The following is a 14,590-nucleotide window of genomic DNA, read 5'->3' as shown; positions in this document are numbered from 1 at the left end:
AAAATAATAAAACTAATATTAAAAAATAAAAACAAAATCCTCTACCTCGCTCCAGTATCTCTTCACTCTCTTCCCTCCGCATCCCCTTCTTACTACTCTCTCCAAACTCCCCCCCCCCCCCAATTTCCCAAAACTCCAATTCTTCTTCTCTCCGTCCCTTTCCGCTACCTTACCATTTCGCCCCCGCTTTTTTATCTACCTTCTTCTCTCTCTCCGTTACCAACCTCAACTCTTTCTCTGTTGGCGTCAGTCTCTCCTTCCTCATCTCTCACTGCGACCACTCCCTTGGTGATCCTGGTCCCTCTTTATCCCTCAACGACAACCATATCGGCATCGATTTCAACGATGTCGTTTTAGCTTAGGCCGCCGATTTGGATCTTCTACTCCAGTGCGGCCACCGCCATCGCGTCGTGACTAAGGTGAGAGCTGTTCTGTCGGCGTTGAGCTCTATCACCATCGTCGAGTTTCTGGTGGTGAGGAGATCTACTCTTCTTCCTCTCTCGATCTGTTCCTATCCTCAGCCATAGCTGCGACAACGCCAGCAGTAGTAGTTTCTCGTGTTGTCGCTTTTTTTTCCTCTTTTCTTCAACTGCGATGGCAACTGATAGCAGTGACACCACTCCTTTTTTGATTTTTTTATTTCTATTTTCGTTCTTTTTTTAATTTTTTTTTTTAATTTTTGAAGAACATACATATCATTTCTTTTTTTAATTTCTGTTGTTAATTTTGGATCTAAAGTTGCAATTGATGATTGCTGAATTGTTGCTTAATCTAAAATTTCTGTCGAATTATTTTGTGGATGTTGCTATTGATTTATTTTGTGATTGTTTCTGTTGCTGAAAGAAAAAGATTGGGGATAGTTTGTGAGTGGGTGATAGTAATTTAGGATGATGAACAAGTAATAAAAAGAAAGAAGGTGTGATGATTATGATGACAGTGGTAATGATTATAGTGGTAGTGGTGATGGCGATGAGAAAAAGAAGAAGGAGAGAGGCGCGTAACGACAATGATGATGATGCAGAAGTTAATGGTGAGAGTGAAAAAGGTTTTTTTAATTTTTGTTTAAGAGTAAAATTATCTAAAAAATATCGTTTATGAATAAAATGATAATTTTATAATATTTTATAACGTTGAGGATGATTTTAATACAAAAAAATAAAAAATAATTTTATTTTAACCTCAAACTTTAGAGATGAAAATGAAAAATAATACTTAAGCCTAAATTAATTAAGATGTAAGCATTTCCTAGTTGAGCAATCACAATCAAATCATTTTCTCTCGAGTACCAATGGGAATGGAGAAAACAAAGTTAAGAAATTATTTCATTCCAATTGAATTGATTTATCAATCAAATGATTTCATTAAAATTATAATAAAATTAATTTGATTTTATCATTTTACATTTAAAAAAAAAACGTGTATTTAGTAATTAATAAAGGCAAAATACTGTTATATTTTTAGATATCAAATCCAAGCATTTCGAAGCAAAACTTATCTACAATGGTGGGATTTCAAAATACAAACAAACAATAGTGGAATTTTTCTTAATTCCAAACATAACATATTTTATTCACAAATTGATTCAATTCCAATAATTGTGCATTCCCAACATACTCAGAGTAATTTCTCTTACCACCTTACCAGTGTCACTGTTACCGTTTCCTGAACAAAATCCGACAATTAAGATATCCGATCCCCGTAATAAAACCTTCCTTCTAATAATTTAATTACATCATCATGAAATCCTCATCATACACTGTCAGAAATTTATTGCTAAAAAACATTCCTTTCTTGAAGAGCCAATCTAACACATAAATCATGGCATTCATCATGTTCTTCCTTTCTATTATTACTTTTATTTTTATAAAAGAAAGAAGCAAATGAATGAATCAATTAAGTTGAAAAAAATGATTATATTTTTCTCTATATACCTATTTTCTGGGCAAGCACATAAAGTAAATACAAAGTTTCTCATTCATATTGTTCCATTTGTCCCTTTATCCTTTTGTGGTTATCATTGTTTTGTCATTATAACCAACCAACACCATATATTAATATCAACTTTTGCAGCATATAAGTTTTCTTTATTCATCATTATTGCCAAATCATTGCAATATCATGGAATCTTCATTGACTCTAGCCACTGAGAGCTTCTCATATAGTTGGTTATCATCATCAACCTGCAAATCTACTACTACAACACCATTAGACCCAAATTGCCACAACTTCAACTTTGATATCTCTTTTTTAACTAATCCATCACCTAATTCTTCTTCTTGTGTTGTTGCTTATGCTGATGAACTCTTCTCTGCTGGTACCATCAAACCTCTGTTTGTTCTTCACCCTAATAATAACACCAAACTAGTAGATTCCTTGGACAAAACCATTAATAAGCCTACTAGTTCTTCATCTTCCAATTCAAGAGATCTTAGGTCTCCAATTCATCATCATAATCATGATGAATTGTTCACAAGGTGGAAGGCATCAACAAGGAGAACATTCAAGAACATTTCGAGGCGTATCGGCCTGTTAAGCCGGAAAGTTGTGTGTTCTGGGAAAATTGTTAGTGTTATTGATGATGATATTGATATTGATAATCACAATAACAAGAACAAAGAAAGCCAAGTTAAAAGATCATCAATTACAGTTCATCCTGTTATTGGTGCTTTCCATGATTCTCATCTTGAGAATTCAATTCATGAAGCTGTTCTTCATTGCAAAAGATCAGTAGGTACATTTTTATTCATACTTTTCTAAAATTTGTTAATCATCCTTTATATATATAATATTGATATTTTATTTAATAAAAAAATAAATACAATGTCTAAAAGTTAGAACAAGAAAAATAAAAAAAAAATTAAATATTCACGAATATGTAAAATTGTGAAAAAAAAATATAAAAAAATAGATAAGAAAAAAAAAAATCTTAAAACGCTATCCATAAGGCATATTATTACTTCCTTGTTTAATCTTCTTTTTTCATATTTCAGAAAATTGAAGAGAAGAAAAATTGGACAAGCTTTAATTTGCTAGAGACATGCCAAGCTGAGGGATTTATACATGATATATTAAGTTAAGGGAATGTTGGAATATATTAGTGGATCCTATGTTCCTGATGTTAATATATGTAATTCATTTTAATATATATATATGTTCTTTATTTTAAAATTCCTCTGTATATTATTAATCACTCTACATGTCAATGAAATTCTTGCTTTCATAGCAAAGTAGTGTTTCATTATAGTAGAGTGAATACCTCGAGATATCTTTAATCGATTTGGTTGAAATCCCTAATCAATTGCCTTCAACTTATGTTTGTGCTCTTCACTCTATCACATTCTTATTATTCCAATTCTCTTGGAAAAAACCCGTCAATAATTTCGAAAATATCTAGTTATGAAAAAGCAAGAAAGAAAATATACACATTTTTATGACTTGATTAGTTAATTAGACAATGTATCAAAAATAAAGTATATCATTATTAGACAAATAGTTGCTAAAATTAAACACTAAAGTGTCATATCTTTACCTTTGTGTGAAGTACGTATTTTATATTTTGTTTTTTTTTTACTGTGAGTTTGTTTGATATTTTATTTATTTAAAAATAAATTAATGTATGTAAAAAAAATTATTTAAAGTACTTTTTTTAATTTAGTTGTACAATATATATTTAATTTAATTTTAAAAGTTATTCGCTATTGTTGGTTGTAGTTATCTATGTGGTACACCAAAAAAGTATCTCTTTCTTTTCCACAACCTTACAAGTGCAACCAACAACCTCCACAAGGTTAGCTTGTCAATTTAAAAAGGATACGTTATTCTCACAGATGGGAATAAAATAGCCAAGAGCCATGTTTTGCATAATGTAGAAAGCAAATTCTCCTGGCAGAATCTTCTGCTCCGGACAATTATTCCTGCAACTTTATGAAACCTAGTTTAATTTTCCATATGCAGAAATAATAATGTTTTCACAAATAGGAATTAATGCGATAATTTTAATTAGAATAATACTAAGGGTCATCATAATTTATTTTTTTTAGCTATTACTTAGCTATCAACTCAATTCTTTTAGTTTAATTTTTTAAATTTAGTAATCTAATAATATATTTTGGCTATATTTTTAAACATAATTGATGGATAACTAATAGTCAAAAATAATAAATTCTGATAGTTCTCTGTATTTTTTCTTTTAATTAATATATATTACCTGCAATTGTGTGGTAATAAATTGATTATTAAAAAGAGTAGGTTTTCAAGATCTAATAATTGTATCATTGTTATGAACATTTAGGAAAGTAAATATCATAGATAAGTGGAATTCCCAATTGAGAAATGTTATGTGTCATCTAAGATTATGCTTCAAAGTTAAATGTTATGTGTCATCTAATTTCTAAGTGGCACACCCAGAGAGGTTCACTTTTTTTTTTTAACCTTTTTTGTAAAAGAAATATTATTGTTCGTTTAAAGCAGTGCAAGAGAAGTAGGGCAGGAAGGGACAAATAGTGTTGGAGAAAAATCCGAAGCTGATTCTGTCACTTTATAACTCCTGCGCATTTATTTTCTTCATTATTCTTTGTTCTCTTGTTCCGTGGTGTTGCCTCCTTATCTATCATGATTGATGAACCACCGGAAAGTGACCGTTATCCCTTATTCTTACTTGCCATTTTATGTTATATACCAAATTAATACAAACGCATTATTGATGGTTAGGTCTTTAATTTTCTCATTATTACATTTTCTTCAACTGGATTCTAACGACATGAGATCCTATCCTAGCTATTTAAATTCGGCGGTTTTTGCCTGCCTATTTTTTATTTAAGCCAAACTTCGATAATGAAGAAAAATATTAAAAATAAGAAATTAAGAAAAAACTATATCAAGTTGTTAATTATATGTAATTACTACCTCAATAAAAAAGGCAATAGATAAATAAATGAATAACATTATTTTCTTATTTCCAATTTCTTATAACGTTGCCTTAATATGTGAGGACAAAATCTGTCGGTGCACTACTTGCATGTAATAATTGTGCCAACTAATAAACATGATATTCAATATTCATGAAGGTGGGCACGCATGTCGTAGCTATGGTTCTAAAAATCGGACTGAATTGATCGGTCGAACTAGTTCAATTAGGGACCAACGATAAAAGCAATTTGGTCTGTTATTTATAATCATTGGAAAAAGAATAATTTAAAAACCATCGAATTGGCCAAAATTTGGTCGGTTGGATTGGATCGATAACTGACTGATTCGAATAAAACGACGCCGTTTTGTTTATTTGTAAAAAAAATATGAAAGCCAAAATCATTCCTGAATCAACCCCTTTCTTCCCCCAATCATTCGTACACTCTCTAGTAGGGGTGGCAGTGGGGTGGGTAAGGGCGGATTTTTGCCTTATCCGATCCCGTTCCGTCGTCCTGTTACTCATGTACTACCCGTCCCACTCCTATTCGCTTCTATAAAAATTAAATAATATTTTAATTTTTATATATTTAAATATAAATTAAGATAAAAAGTTAAAACTCACAGATAAATTAAAATACAAACATAAAATTCATACAATGTCATGAGCTCAAATAACTTAAAATTAAAAAAAAAAGCTAGTGTTAGATCACTACAAATTTAACACCATAATAAAGAAATTACAATATTAGATATATAAAAGAGTTTTCAATCCTTATTCTTAATCACTTTCAACATCTTCATCATCATTAAAAGTTTGCAAATCAAGATTTAAACTTGAAAATCAAAAGCGATTACAATTAACAAATTAATTGGTACTATGTAAAAAATTAACATAAATGAAGATTAAACAATATATTATCTTTACTTCCCAAAAGTGCCCACAACCAACTTTAGCCACACATCAAAGTTTCAATTATGTCTTCTTTGAGTTTTGCGTGATGAGGAGAAATTACACGACCACTTGTACTAAAAGCATATTTAGAGGCAACAGTAAACACCGGAATAGCATATATATCCTTAGCTATTTTTGTAAGAACTTTAAATTTCATTTGATTGTTCTTCTATCATTTCAAAACATTAAAATTAATGACAACATATTTTCAAACTGCAAACTTGACAAATCATAAAACACATTTTTCACAATGAAGGTAATTTCTTTAGTCATATATCTCACTAGTCACCGACAAAAAGAATAAAGAAGCAACTTGAATTTCCTCTCTTACTTTAATTTTACAGTTTAATACATGATTGGTGCCACAAAACGTATATCTAAAAACAAATTTATTCTACTATAATCTAAAATAAATAACTGCCAAATAACCAAAACACAATTCAATGACTCAACCAAGTAACCAACTCAAACAAGACTCAACACAAACTAAGTATTACTTTGATCATAAATTTAAAATTAGGACAAAACTGTTACTCAAATTAAAATTAGGAAATATTGTAAACCCTAAATAAAAATTACCAAAAAAAGGCATTCACAACAGACTTATAGCGATAGCGACAGACTCATGGCGACGAAAGACGAAAGACAGAGAACCGAGAATGTCGGCTAAGTTCTGCGCTAGAACAGAGGATGACGGCGGCGAAGCTCTGCTCAGCTACACTCGGACAGAGGGTGCGGCGACGAACTCAGAGCGACGGCGACAGACTCATGGCAACAAAGGACGGAGGACGGAGGCTAAGTTCTGTGCTCGGACAGAGAACGATGGTGGCGAAGCGCTGCTCAGCTGCTCTCGAACGGAGGACAAAGACAAGAACGACGACAACCGGCGAGTAGGTGTTGGAGAAGAAGAAGGCAAGAAGCTCGATGCTCTATTGCTCTCAGCCTTAGCCTCTCACTGGTTTCCGGAATCTGGAGAAGAGAAGAATAATTTTAGGGTTTCAATGTTACATCTGAGAGTAAGGTTGAGGCACACCCACACTCCACACAAAAGTTGTTTATATATTTTTTATATTTAATAATATTTATTAATTTTTATATATTTATATTATATGTTTTATTTTGTATTATAATATATACTTCGAGGCGGGTTCACCCTAACCCCGATCCCGCCCCGCTAGTGGACCCGACCCGATAAAAATCCGCACCGACCGGTAGGGGCGGGGCGGGTACCCGCGGGTTCGAGTACTCCTGCCACCCCTACTCCCTGGAGACCTCTAAAGCAAAGCAAAATATTAGCCCTTCATTTTTGCCGCCACACCTAAGTCCTCAGCGCCGCCGCTTCTTCCTCTTTCCCGTTTTGTAGAACCTAGGTAGCTCGGTACGTCGTCTTCATCTTCGTTGGCTTCTCTGTTCGTGGCTTGGAGTAGCTCACCGTCGGGTCGCCACTTACCGTTGTCTCGCCTATCGCCTCGTCTCGCCGATTGTCGTCTGTGTCTTCGTCGAAGGTTAGTGGCCTCCGCTTCTTCCTTTTAATTCTGAATGTTCGGTTTTCTTCTTCATTTGAAATTCTGAAATTGTTGTTCAATTTTTATTCCATTTTCTTGTAATGTTTTGTAATTATCTGTTGCTGATAGATCTGTCTTGTATTTGCTGGTTGGTGATGACTGTAATTTTTTTTTTCAAATTTACTGATGGCTTGATGGCTCGATGGCTTAGTTAGTCTATTTTAGTGTTTTACTATTTTGTAATTGTTGATAGTGATGGCTCTAAAATTTTTGTTCAAATTTACTGATGTCTCTGTTTTGTAATTACTAGTTGCTGATGGCTCTTAATTTTTTTGTTCAAATTTACTGCTGGCTTTATTTTGTGATTACTGGTTTTGCTGGGTGAAGGTTTAGTGTTTTGTGATTATTGGTTAATATTTTAGTTTGTTTGTTGCTGAATGCTTTAGGCAGAATTCAGATATGGTCTTGTTGATGATTTTTTTATTTCTCATTGTGCGGTAGGTATTTTTAATTTCGTATCTGTTTTATTAATTTTAGTTATGGATATTAGTATTAATCAAGAAGCAATTGCTGATAACAATGCCTCTGTGAATAATAACTTGCCTGACAATTTTCCTATTTCGAATGATGCTGCTAATCCTAATCCCCTAGTACTAATGATAGTCAGTCACAAGGTTCTTCTAATTTACGAAAAAAAAAACTGATTTAGCTTAGAAGTATGTTGCTCTACAATAGTGAATGAAAAAACTACAATATCAATGCTTATTTTGTCTACAAGTTTTCAATGGAGGCGGAATTCACAGAATGAAGAAACATCTAGTAAAGATTACTAGAGACGTGAAAAAATGTCCTAAAGTTCTATATGATGTGGAAAAACAGATGAAAAGCTTATTGAAAGAATTTCAGACTAAAAAATAAAAATAAAAGTAAGTTTTAGTGAAGAGGTAGGGTGGTAATGAGGTAGAGGATGCAATTGATGAAGCAATAGTGTGTTATGATTTTATAATTGCTAGATGAATGGTGGAGGTTATTCGGTAGTTCTGCTCCATATTTACAAAGGATAGTTGTTCGCATTCTTAGCCAAGTATCTGCTTCTTCTAGGTGTGAGAGAAATTAGAGTCTTTTTTACCAAATTCATACAAAAAGAAGAAATAGATTGGAGCATGATAGATTGAATGATATTGTTTATGTTACTTTAAGTATGGTTTTGGTCCCAAAAGTTTTTCGCCAGAATTGAAACCGTCCCTCTTCTAATTTTTTATTTAGAATCGTCCTTAACTTTTTTTGTATTAAAATTGTCCTTTTTAAAATTTTTTATGTTATTCCTAAACTACCCATATTCCTATTTTAATAATAAAAGTTATAAAATTAAAAAAAAAGAAAACACGTGTTGGGTGGGGGGAAGAAAACGCGTAATACGAAGGGGTGGGGAGGGGAGGGGGAGGGAAGAGGGGGAGGGGGAAGGGGATGGCGCCGGCGCCGCTTGGAGCTGCCGTCACCGAAAAAAGGAGAGAAAGGGATACAGAGAAGCGGGGGTGGGGAGAGAAAGAAAGGGGGGAAACAGGGAGGAGGGGGGAGAGAAGGGGTCCTCGCCGCCGCCGCTCCTCGCCAACGCCGTTCCTCACCCTCGTCGTCACCATCTCGCCCTCGCGCCTTGCCCTCCTCGTCGAGCCGTTTCTGCTCCTCCTCCTCGCCCTCGTCATCGTCTCGCCCTCGTCGTCGCCGTCTAGCCTTCGTCGTCGCCGCTGTGACCTCTTTGTCATCGTCGGCTTCCGCTCCGCTGCTCCTCACCGCCTCGCCGCTGTTCCTCGCCACCTCTGCTTCTTGCTTCGATTTCTATTTATGCTTCGTCTTCTGCTTCTTGATTTGTTGAATCTGATTTAGTTTGTTGAATCATTGTTGGTTTTGTTCTTGTTTTGATTTCTGAATTGCTGTTGATTGATTTTGTTCTTTTTTGGATTTCTGAATTGTTGGTTTTGTTGAATATGATTTTTGTTATTGTATTTTTAATTTTAATTTGTTGATGGAAGAAGTTGCTGTTATTTGGTGTTCTTAGTGGTGGTGGTGTTTGTGTTGGTGGTGGTTGTGTTGGTGTTGGTGGTGGTGTTGGTGCTGGTTGTGGCGGTGGTGTTGGTGTTGGTGGTGATGGTGGTAGAGGAGATAATTGTGTTGGTAGTGGTGAGGGTATTTTAGTCTAAAAAAAATTAAAAAGACGATTTTAATACGAAAAAAACGTTAAGAACGATTTTAAATCGAAAATTAGAAGAGGGATGATTTCTATTCTGGCGAAAAACTTTTGGAACCAAAACCATACTTAACCCTATAATTTGCGTCTTAAATCCAGGTAATATATGTTTCATGTAATATCATATTATTTCATACGTAATCTTTATCATAACAAATTTGTAAAAGATATAATATGATCCAATTGATTATGAAAGCATCAATTTAGTTGACTTTTGGGTGACGGAAGAAGTTGTAGACAAAGAGCCTGATCTTCCTAGTAATGTGGATGACTTATTGTGTGAGTATTATAGTTTATTTTCTAATGATTTATTAGATTGTTGTTTATAATATAATGATAACATGTGAATTTTATTAGGTGATATTGATGCTGATTTATATTAAAGTGGCGGTGGTAGTAGTGATCTTTATGTTGCATTTCTTGATTCTTCTGCTCAAGAAGGTGGAAATAAAGGTGAAGATGATTCCACCGAAGCAAATTTGCAACAAGTTCTTGCGAATTTTGATGATTGATAAATCATGATGTTGGGATTTAATATTTAGATATATTTTTTTATTATTTAACTTTTGAGTTTGTATTTTGATAAGATTATATGGATTTGGTTAATGATATTTTATGTAATGTTTTAAATTTCGAAGATATTTTAAGATTTATATTATAATTAGATTATAATTATATTTTGGAATGTTTATTTATTATTTTATTCTAAAACGGTTTTTCGGTTAAATCACCGATTAGAACGATTAGACCAATAAATTAATAAACTAATAATTAAAACGGTTTAATAACTGATCCGGTTCTCAAAAACTTGGTCGTAACACATAAATCTAGTAACATATGTTCATACTACTGACTACAAAGAGGGTAGTAGAATTTCTCTCTAAATACAAACACTATGATGAATCAATTCTTCAAGTCCCTAAAATTAGTCCCTAAAATGTTCAGAACCTGACCGAGTCTTCAAGTCGAACCGACCATGCACACCCCTAAAAAAATGGGTGATGACTAATGTCTCTCGTATTGATAAGGGTGGAGGAGTTTATATTTTGCTGCGTGAATTGACGGTTAAGGCACTAATCCAATCTCCCTCCACTTCATTCCGTTTCGGGGGGAAATGACATAAAAGTAAATACGTAATTAATCCTTAACGCATAATAAACTTGCGAGTTTGGCTCATAAATTTCTAAAATTTGGTTATAAATTTATAATCTGATTTAAATTAGAATATTTTTTAATTATTAATTTTATATAAAGATAATTATAAATAATTTTTTTTAATTTAAAAATTAGCAAAATGTTAGAATTTTTTGTTATATATAGGATAATTCTTTAGATAACATTATGTGATTGATTTACATTTAATTTAAGATAAAAATTCGAAGATATTTTATGTAATGTTTTAAATTTCGAAGATATTTTAAGATTTATATTATAATTAGATTATAATTATATTTTGGAATGTTTATTTATTATTTTATTCTAAAACAGTTTTTCGGTTAAATCACCGATTAGAACGATTAGACCAATAAATTAGTAAACTAATAATTAAAACTGTTTAATAACTGATCCGGTTCTCAAAAACTTGGTCGTAATACATAAATCTAGTAATATATGTTCATACTACTGACTACAGAGAGGGTAGTAGAATTTCTCTCTAAATACAAACACTATGATGAATCAATTATTTAAGAAAAAGTATAGGTAACCAACAATATTTTTGAACAATTTGTGAATAATGTGAATTGATAGGGTTAAAAGAATAAATTAATTTTAAATTTAATTAGTAGCATGAAATTAAGATGCAGTAAATTTATATATATATATATATATATATATATATATGTGTGTGTGTGTGTGTGTCATTTTTTATATTCTGTATCTAAAACAAACTACAATAATTTATCAATAAAATAGCCAAATATCTTATAATAAAAGAATCAAACTATTCCAAATCTTTTCATCAACATCAAATATATATTATCATGAATTTAATTTTAATTTATTATTAATATAAATAATTATTTTTTATATGAACTGGATAAATCATTATAAAAAAACAGTTATAGTTGGAGGTTAATATAAAACATTTTTTTACCAGGATCAAAATTAAATTATGTTATTATACTATTTTTTTTTATGTCCATAAAGCACAACTAACATGTTCTCCCAAAAAAATCAAGATAACTATTATTTCATATCAGAAAAATAAAGATCATATACATGTTTTAGATTTTTTCGGAAATTTTAATTGTATGGCTCTATAGTCATATTTGACTCACTTACCAACAAAGTTGATCCATTAGAAAAGCCATGTCATACATACATAGGGACAAGCACAGGTGCTGCCATTGTAATGTGAAATCCCAGTAATCCACGTGAATTACACGTGCATTATTAGCAAAGTTGTGTTGTATGTGTGCATGCAATTTCAAAACAAAAGGTAGTATTATTAATTAGTGAATAAAATATTTTTTTTTCCAATGCATGGATGGACCCCAAGACCTTATGAATAAGATCCTGATTTGAAAAAGAACGTGACACATTGGGGACCAGTTAAACGAATAAGATAATTAGGCTTAAACTTGGAAGAATATAGCTCTGCGGCCACAAAGAGAAAATTAAATCATATTCATAGTTCACCAAAAAAATTACGTTTGAGTATACGACAAACAAACTTGAAAGGAATGTTCGTTTTGGTTTATAAGGTTGCTGATCGAATGTCCTAGAATTCTAACAACAATTTCTGTCTTCTTATTACATTCATCCCAAATGAAAAAAAAAAAAAAAACAAACACCACTTGCTTTAAAACGAAAAAACCAATAATCTTATATTATATTAATTTTTCAGAAATATTAGCTAGGCAGTAAAACATTTTCTTAACGAAATCATACATGTTATAAAATCATTCATCCCAAAAACTTAAGTTAATTTTGGAGTTCACCAAGGATCGAATCATTGACATTTCAGATGTAGAAGTCTAATACCATGTTATGAATCCACTCATCCCAAAACCGTAACCTGACAGGACAATGTAACACTAATGGTTATATTTCTAATACTTCCTAAACCTCCATTGTAGACATTATATGTTTAGGCCATTGACTCCCTATACTTTCTCAATCAAATCATATATTTACGCATGCGCACTTTCGTTTGATTTTTTTTTTCTTTTTTCATCATCTTTCTCTGTATGTTCAACAAAATTACTAAACACGTATTGCATAACATAAAGATTTTGTAATGAATAATACATAAATTTTTTATTTTTAAAAGATTATAAACTCAGATTATCGACTAATTCAACCAATAAAATGTATTCAATATATCAAATATTATTAGAACTCAACACAAAATTATTAGATAAAAATATTAATATAGAAATTAAAGGACAAAAAAAAGCAACAATAGAAGTAATTTTTGAGCTGTGTAGTAAAATTACTGAGGACAAAAATTTTAGAGTCGAGCACAAAAATTTTATAATAACCAACACATAAATTTTTTTATATCAATTTAATAATTTTATTTTTTATGAACTTTGATGTAACATGAATCACTAATTAATTTTCGAATTCTTTAGGATGAGGGAGTTTGAATAACTTTTTTATCACTTTAGTTAATTTAGTATGAAGTATCAGGATTTTGTTTTACCTGCTAAAGAAGAATAAAAATAAGAAACAGAGAAAAAAAATAATCACAAAACAGAAAAAAAAAACTGCAATAACTCCAAGAGCAAGAGGAGAAAGAAATAAAAAAATATAGTAACAACATATATATATATATATATAACAAAAAATACTTTATTTACTCGTATATTGTGTAAGTGATTTTTATTAGATTCTGTACTAATTTTACTAAACTTAGTTACTAAATGCTTGTATGTGTATCAAAAACGTTAATTTTTTAAAAGATAATAGAAATATAGACATGGTGAATAAAAAGAAATTTCGGAAATGCAGATTTTTAAAGCTAACGAGTAACTACTAGTTCCTAACTAGAAAGATAGATTTTGATGGTAGTTATCTGGTATTTTTGTTTTGGTCAGGTGGAATTTTCTTTTTAAATAGCCTTTTTCATGTCTCTTTATTTATTTATTTATTTATTTATTTTTTTGGGTCAGACAACTCACACACACATTCACACTCGACACACACTTTATTAAGGGTTCATCCACTATCTCTAGTGAGACTTGAACCCAGATTCATCACATTTGAGGCATTGATGATGGACCATTAACCTAAAGCCTCAGCTGCTGGTATTGGTTTTCATCTCTCTTTATCCGACTCTTATTGGGCTTCTGAATCTCATTCCATTCTTGATCAGGCTATATTAGTTACAAAATGGACTTTCGACCCAGCAAAATATATGGATTTGGACCTTGAACAGGTTATAGTTTGAAGTCCAAAAATACTAGAGGTTATAGTTTCACATGAAACCCAAATGGAATAAGGTTAGATAGATCTAAAATACAAAGATTAAGATAAATAATTGTCAGAAGTGGGATTTGAACCCACGCCCTCTTTCGAAGACCAGAACTTGAGTCTGGCGCCTTAGACCACTCGGCCATCCTGACATTGATGTACTTAAAATGGATCTTTTTAATAACAAATATTTATTTCACTCACCATGTATTATGGAATAATCACATTATTGTATAAAACCTTATACTGTTTGGGAGAGATAAATCATAAAATCCTCTCTTTTTCTGTCAAGGAATTGCCATTATAGATAAATATGGTATCACCTTGAAGAAAATGAACGACCATAGATTTTTCGTTTTTCTTTTTTTGGTAATGAATGAACGGCCATAGATTATTAGATATATCAAATATCATACTTTTTTTTTGGACGGTAAATATCATGCTTCTTGGTTAGAAATTAATCAAATTATTGCTCCTTTTTATTTGGGCCAGTAGGCCTAGAAGCTGGCCCATATTGAATTTGAATTTTTTGTTTTTTATTGTCATATCTCCATATGTGGT

General features: G+C 31.6%; 1 protein-coding gene and 1 non-coding gene across 3 annotated transcripts; one reads left to right on the top strand and one right to left on the bottom strand.

Annotated features, from left to right (window-relative positions):
• Window positions 1–2,116: 2,116 nt before the first annotated feature.
• On the top strand, window positions 2,117–3,272 carry LOC130970703 (uncharacterized). 2 transcript variants are annotated; one of them, XM_057896865.1, is made up of 2 exons: window positions 2,117–2,727; window positions 2,991–3,272. In XM_057896865.1, exons 1-2 carry the CDS (start codon window positions 2,119–2,121, stop codon window positions 3,075–3,077), a joined length of 696 nt encoding a protein of 231 aa, XP_057752848.1. In that variant the 5' UTR covers window positions 2,117–2,118; the 3' UTR covers window positions 3,078–3,272. The 2 variants fall into 2 exon arrangements, with proteins under 2 accessions (XP_057752848.1, XP_057752849.1); XM_057896866.1 differs by having other exon boundaries at window positions 2,117–2,731.
• Window positions 3,273–14,097: 10,825 nt separating this feature from the next.
• On the bottom strand, window positions 14,098–14,181 carry TRNAL-CAA (transfer RNA leucine (anticodon CAA)). The gene has a single exon. It is a non-coding gene; the product is annotated as a tRNA-Leu (tRNA).
• Window positions 14,182–14,590: the final 409 nt, after the last annotated feature.

The sequence above is a fragment of the Arachis stenosperma genome, chromosome 3, assembly GCF_014773155.1.
Source record: "Arachis stenosperma cultivar V10309 chromosome 3, arast.V10309.gnm1.PFL2, whole genome shotgun sequence".
Taxonomy (NCBI): domain Eukaryota; kingdom Viridiplantae; phylum Streptophyta; class Magnoliopsida; order Fabales; family Fabaceae; genus Arachis; species Arachis stenosperma.
The sequence above is the reverse complement of the archived record's forward strand: the minus strand, read 5'-3'. Positions and strand labels throughout refer to the sequence as shown.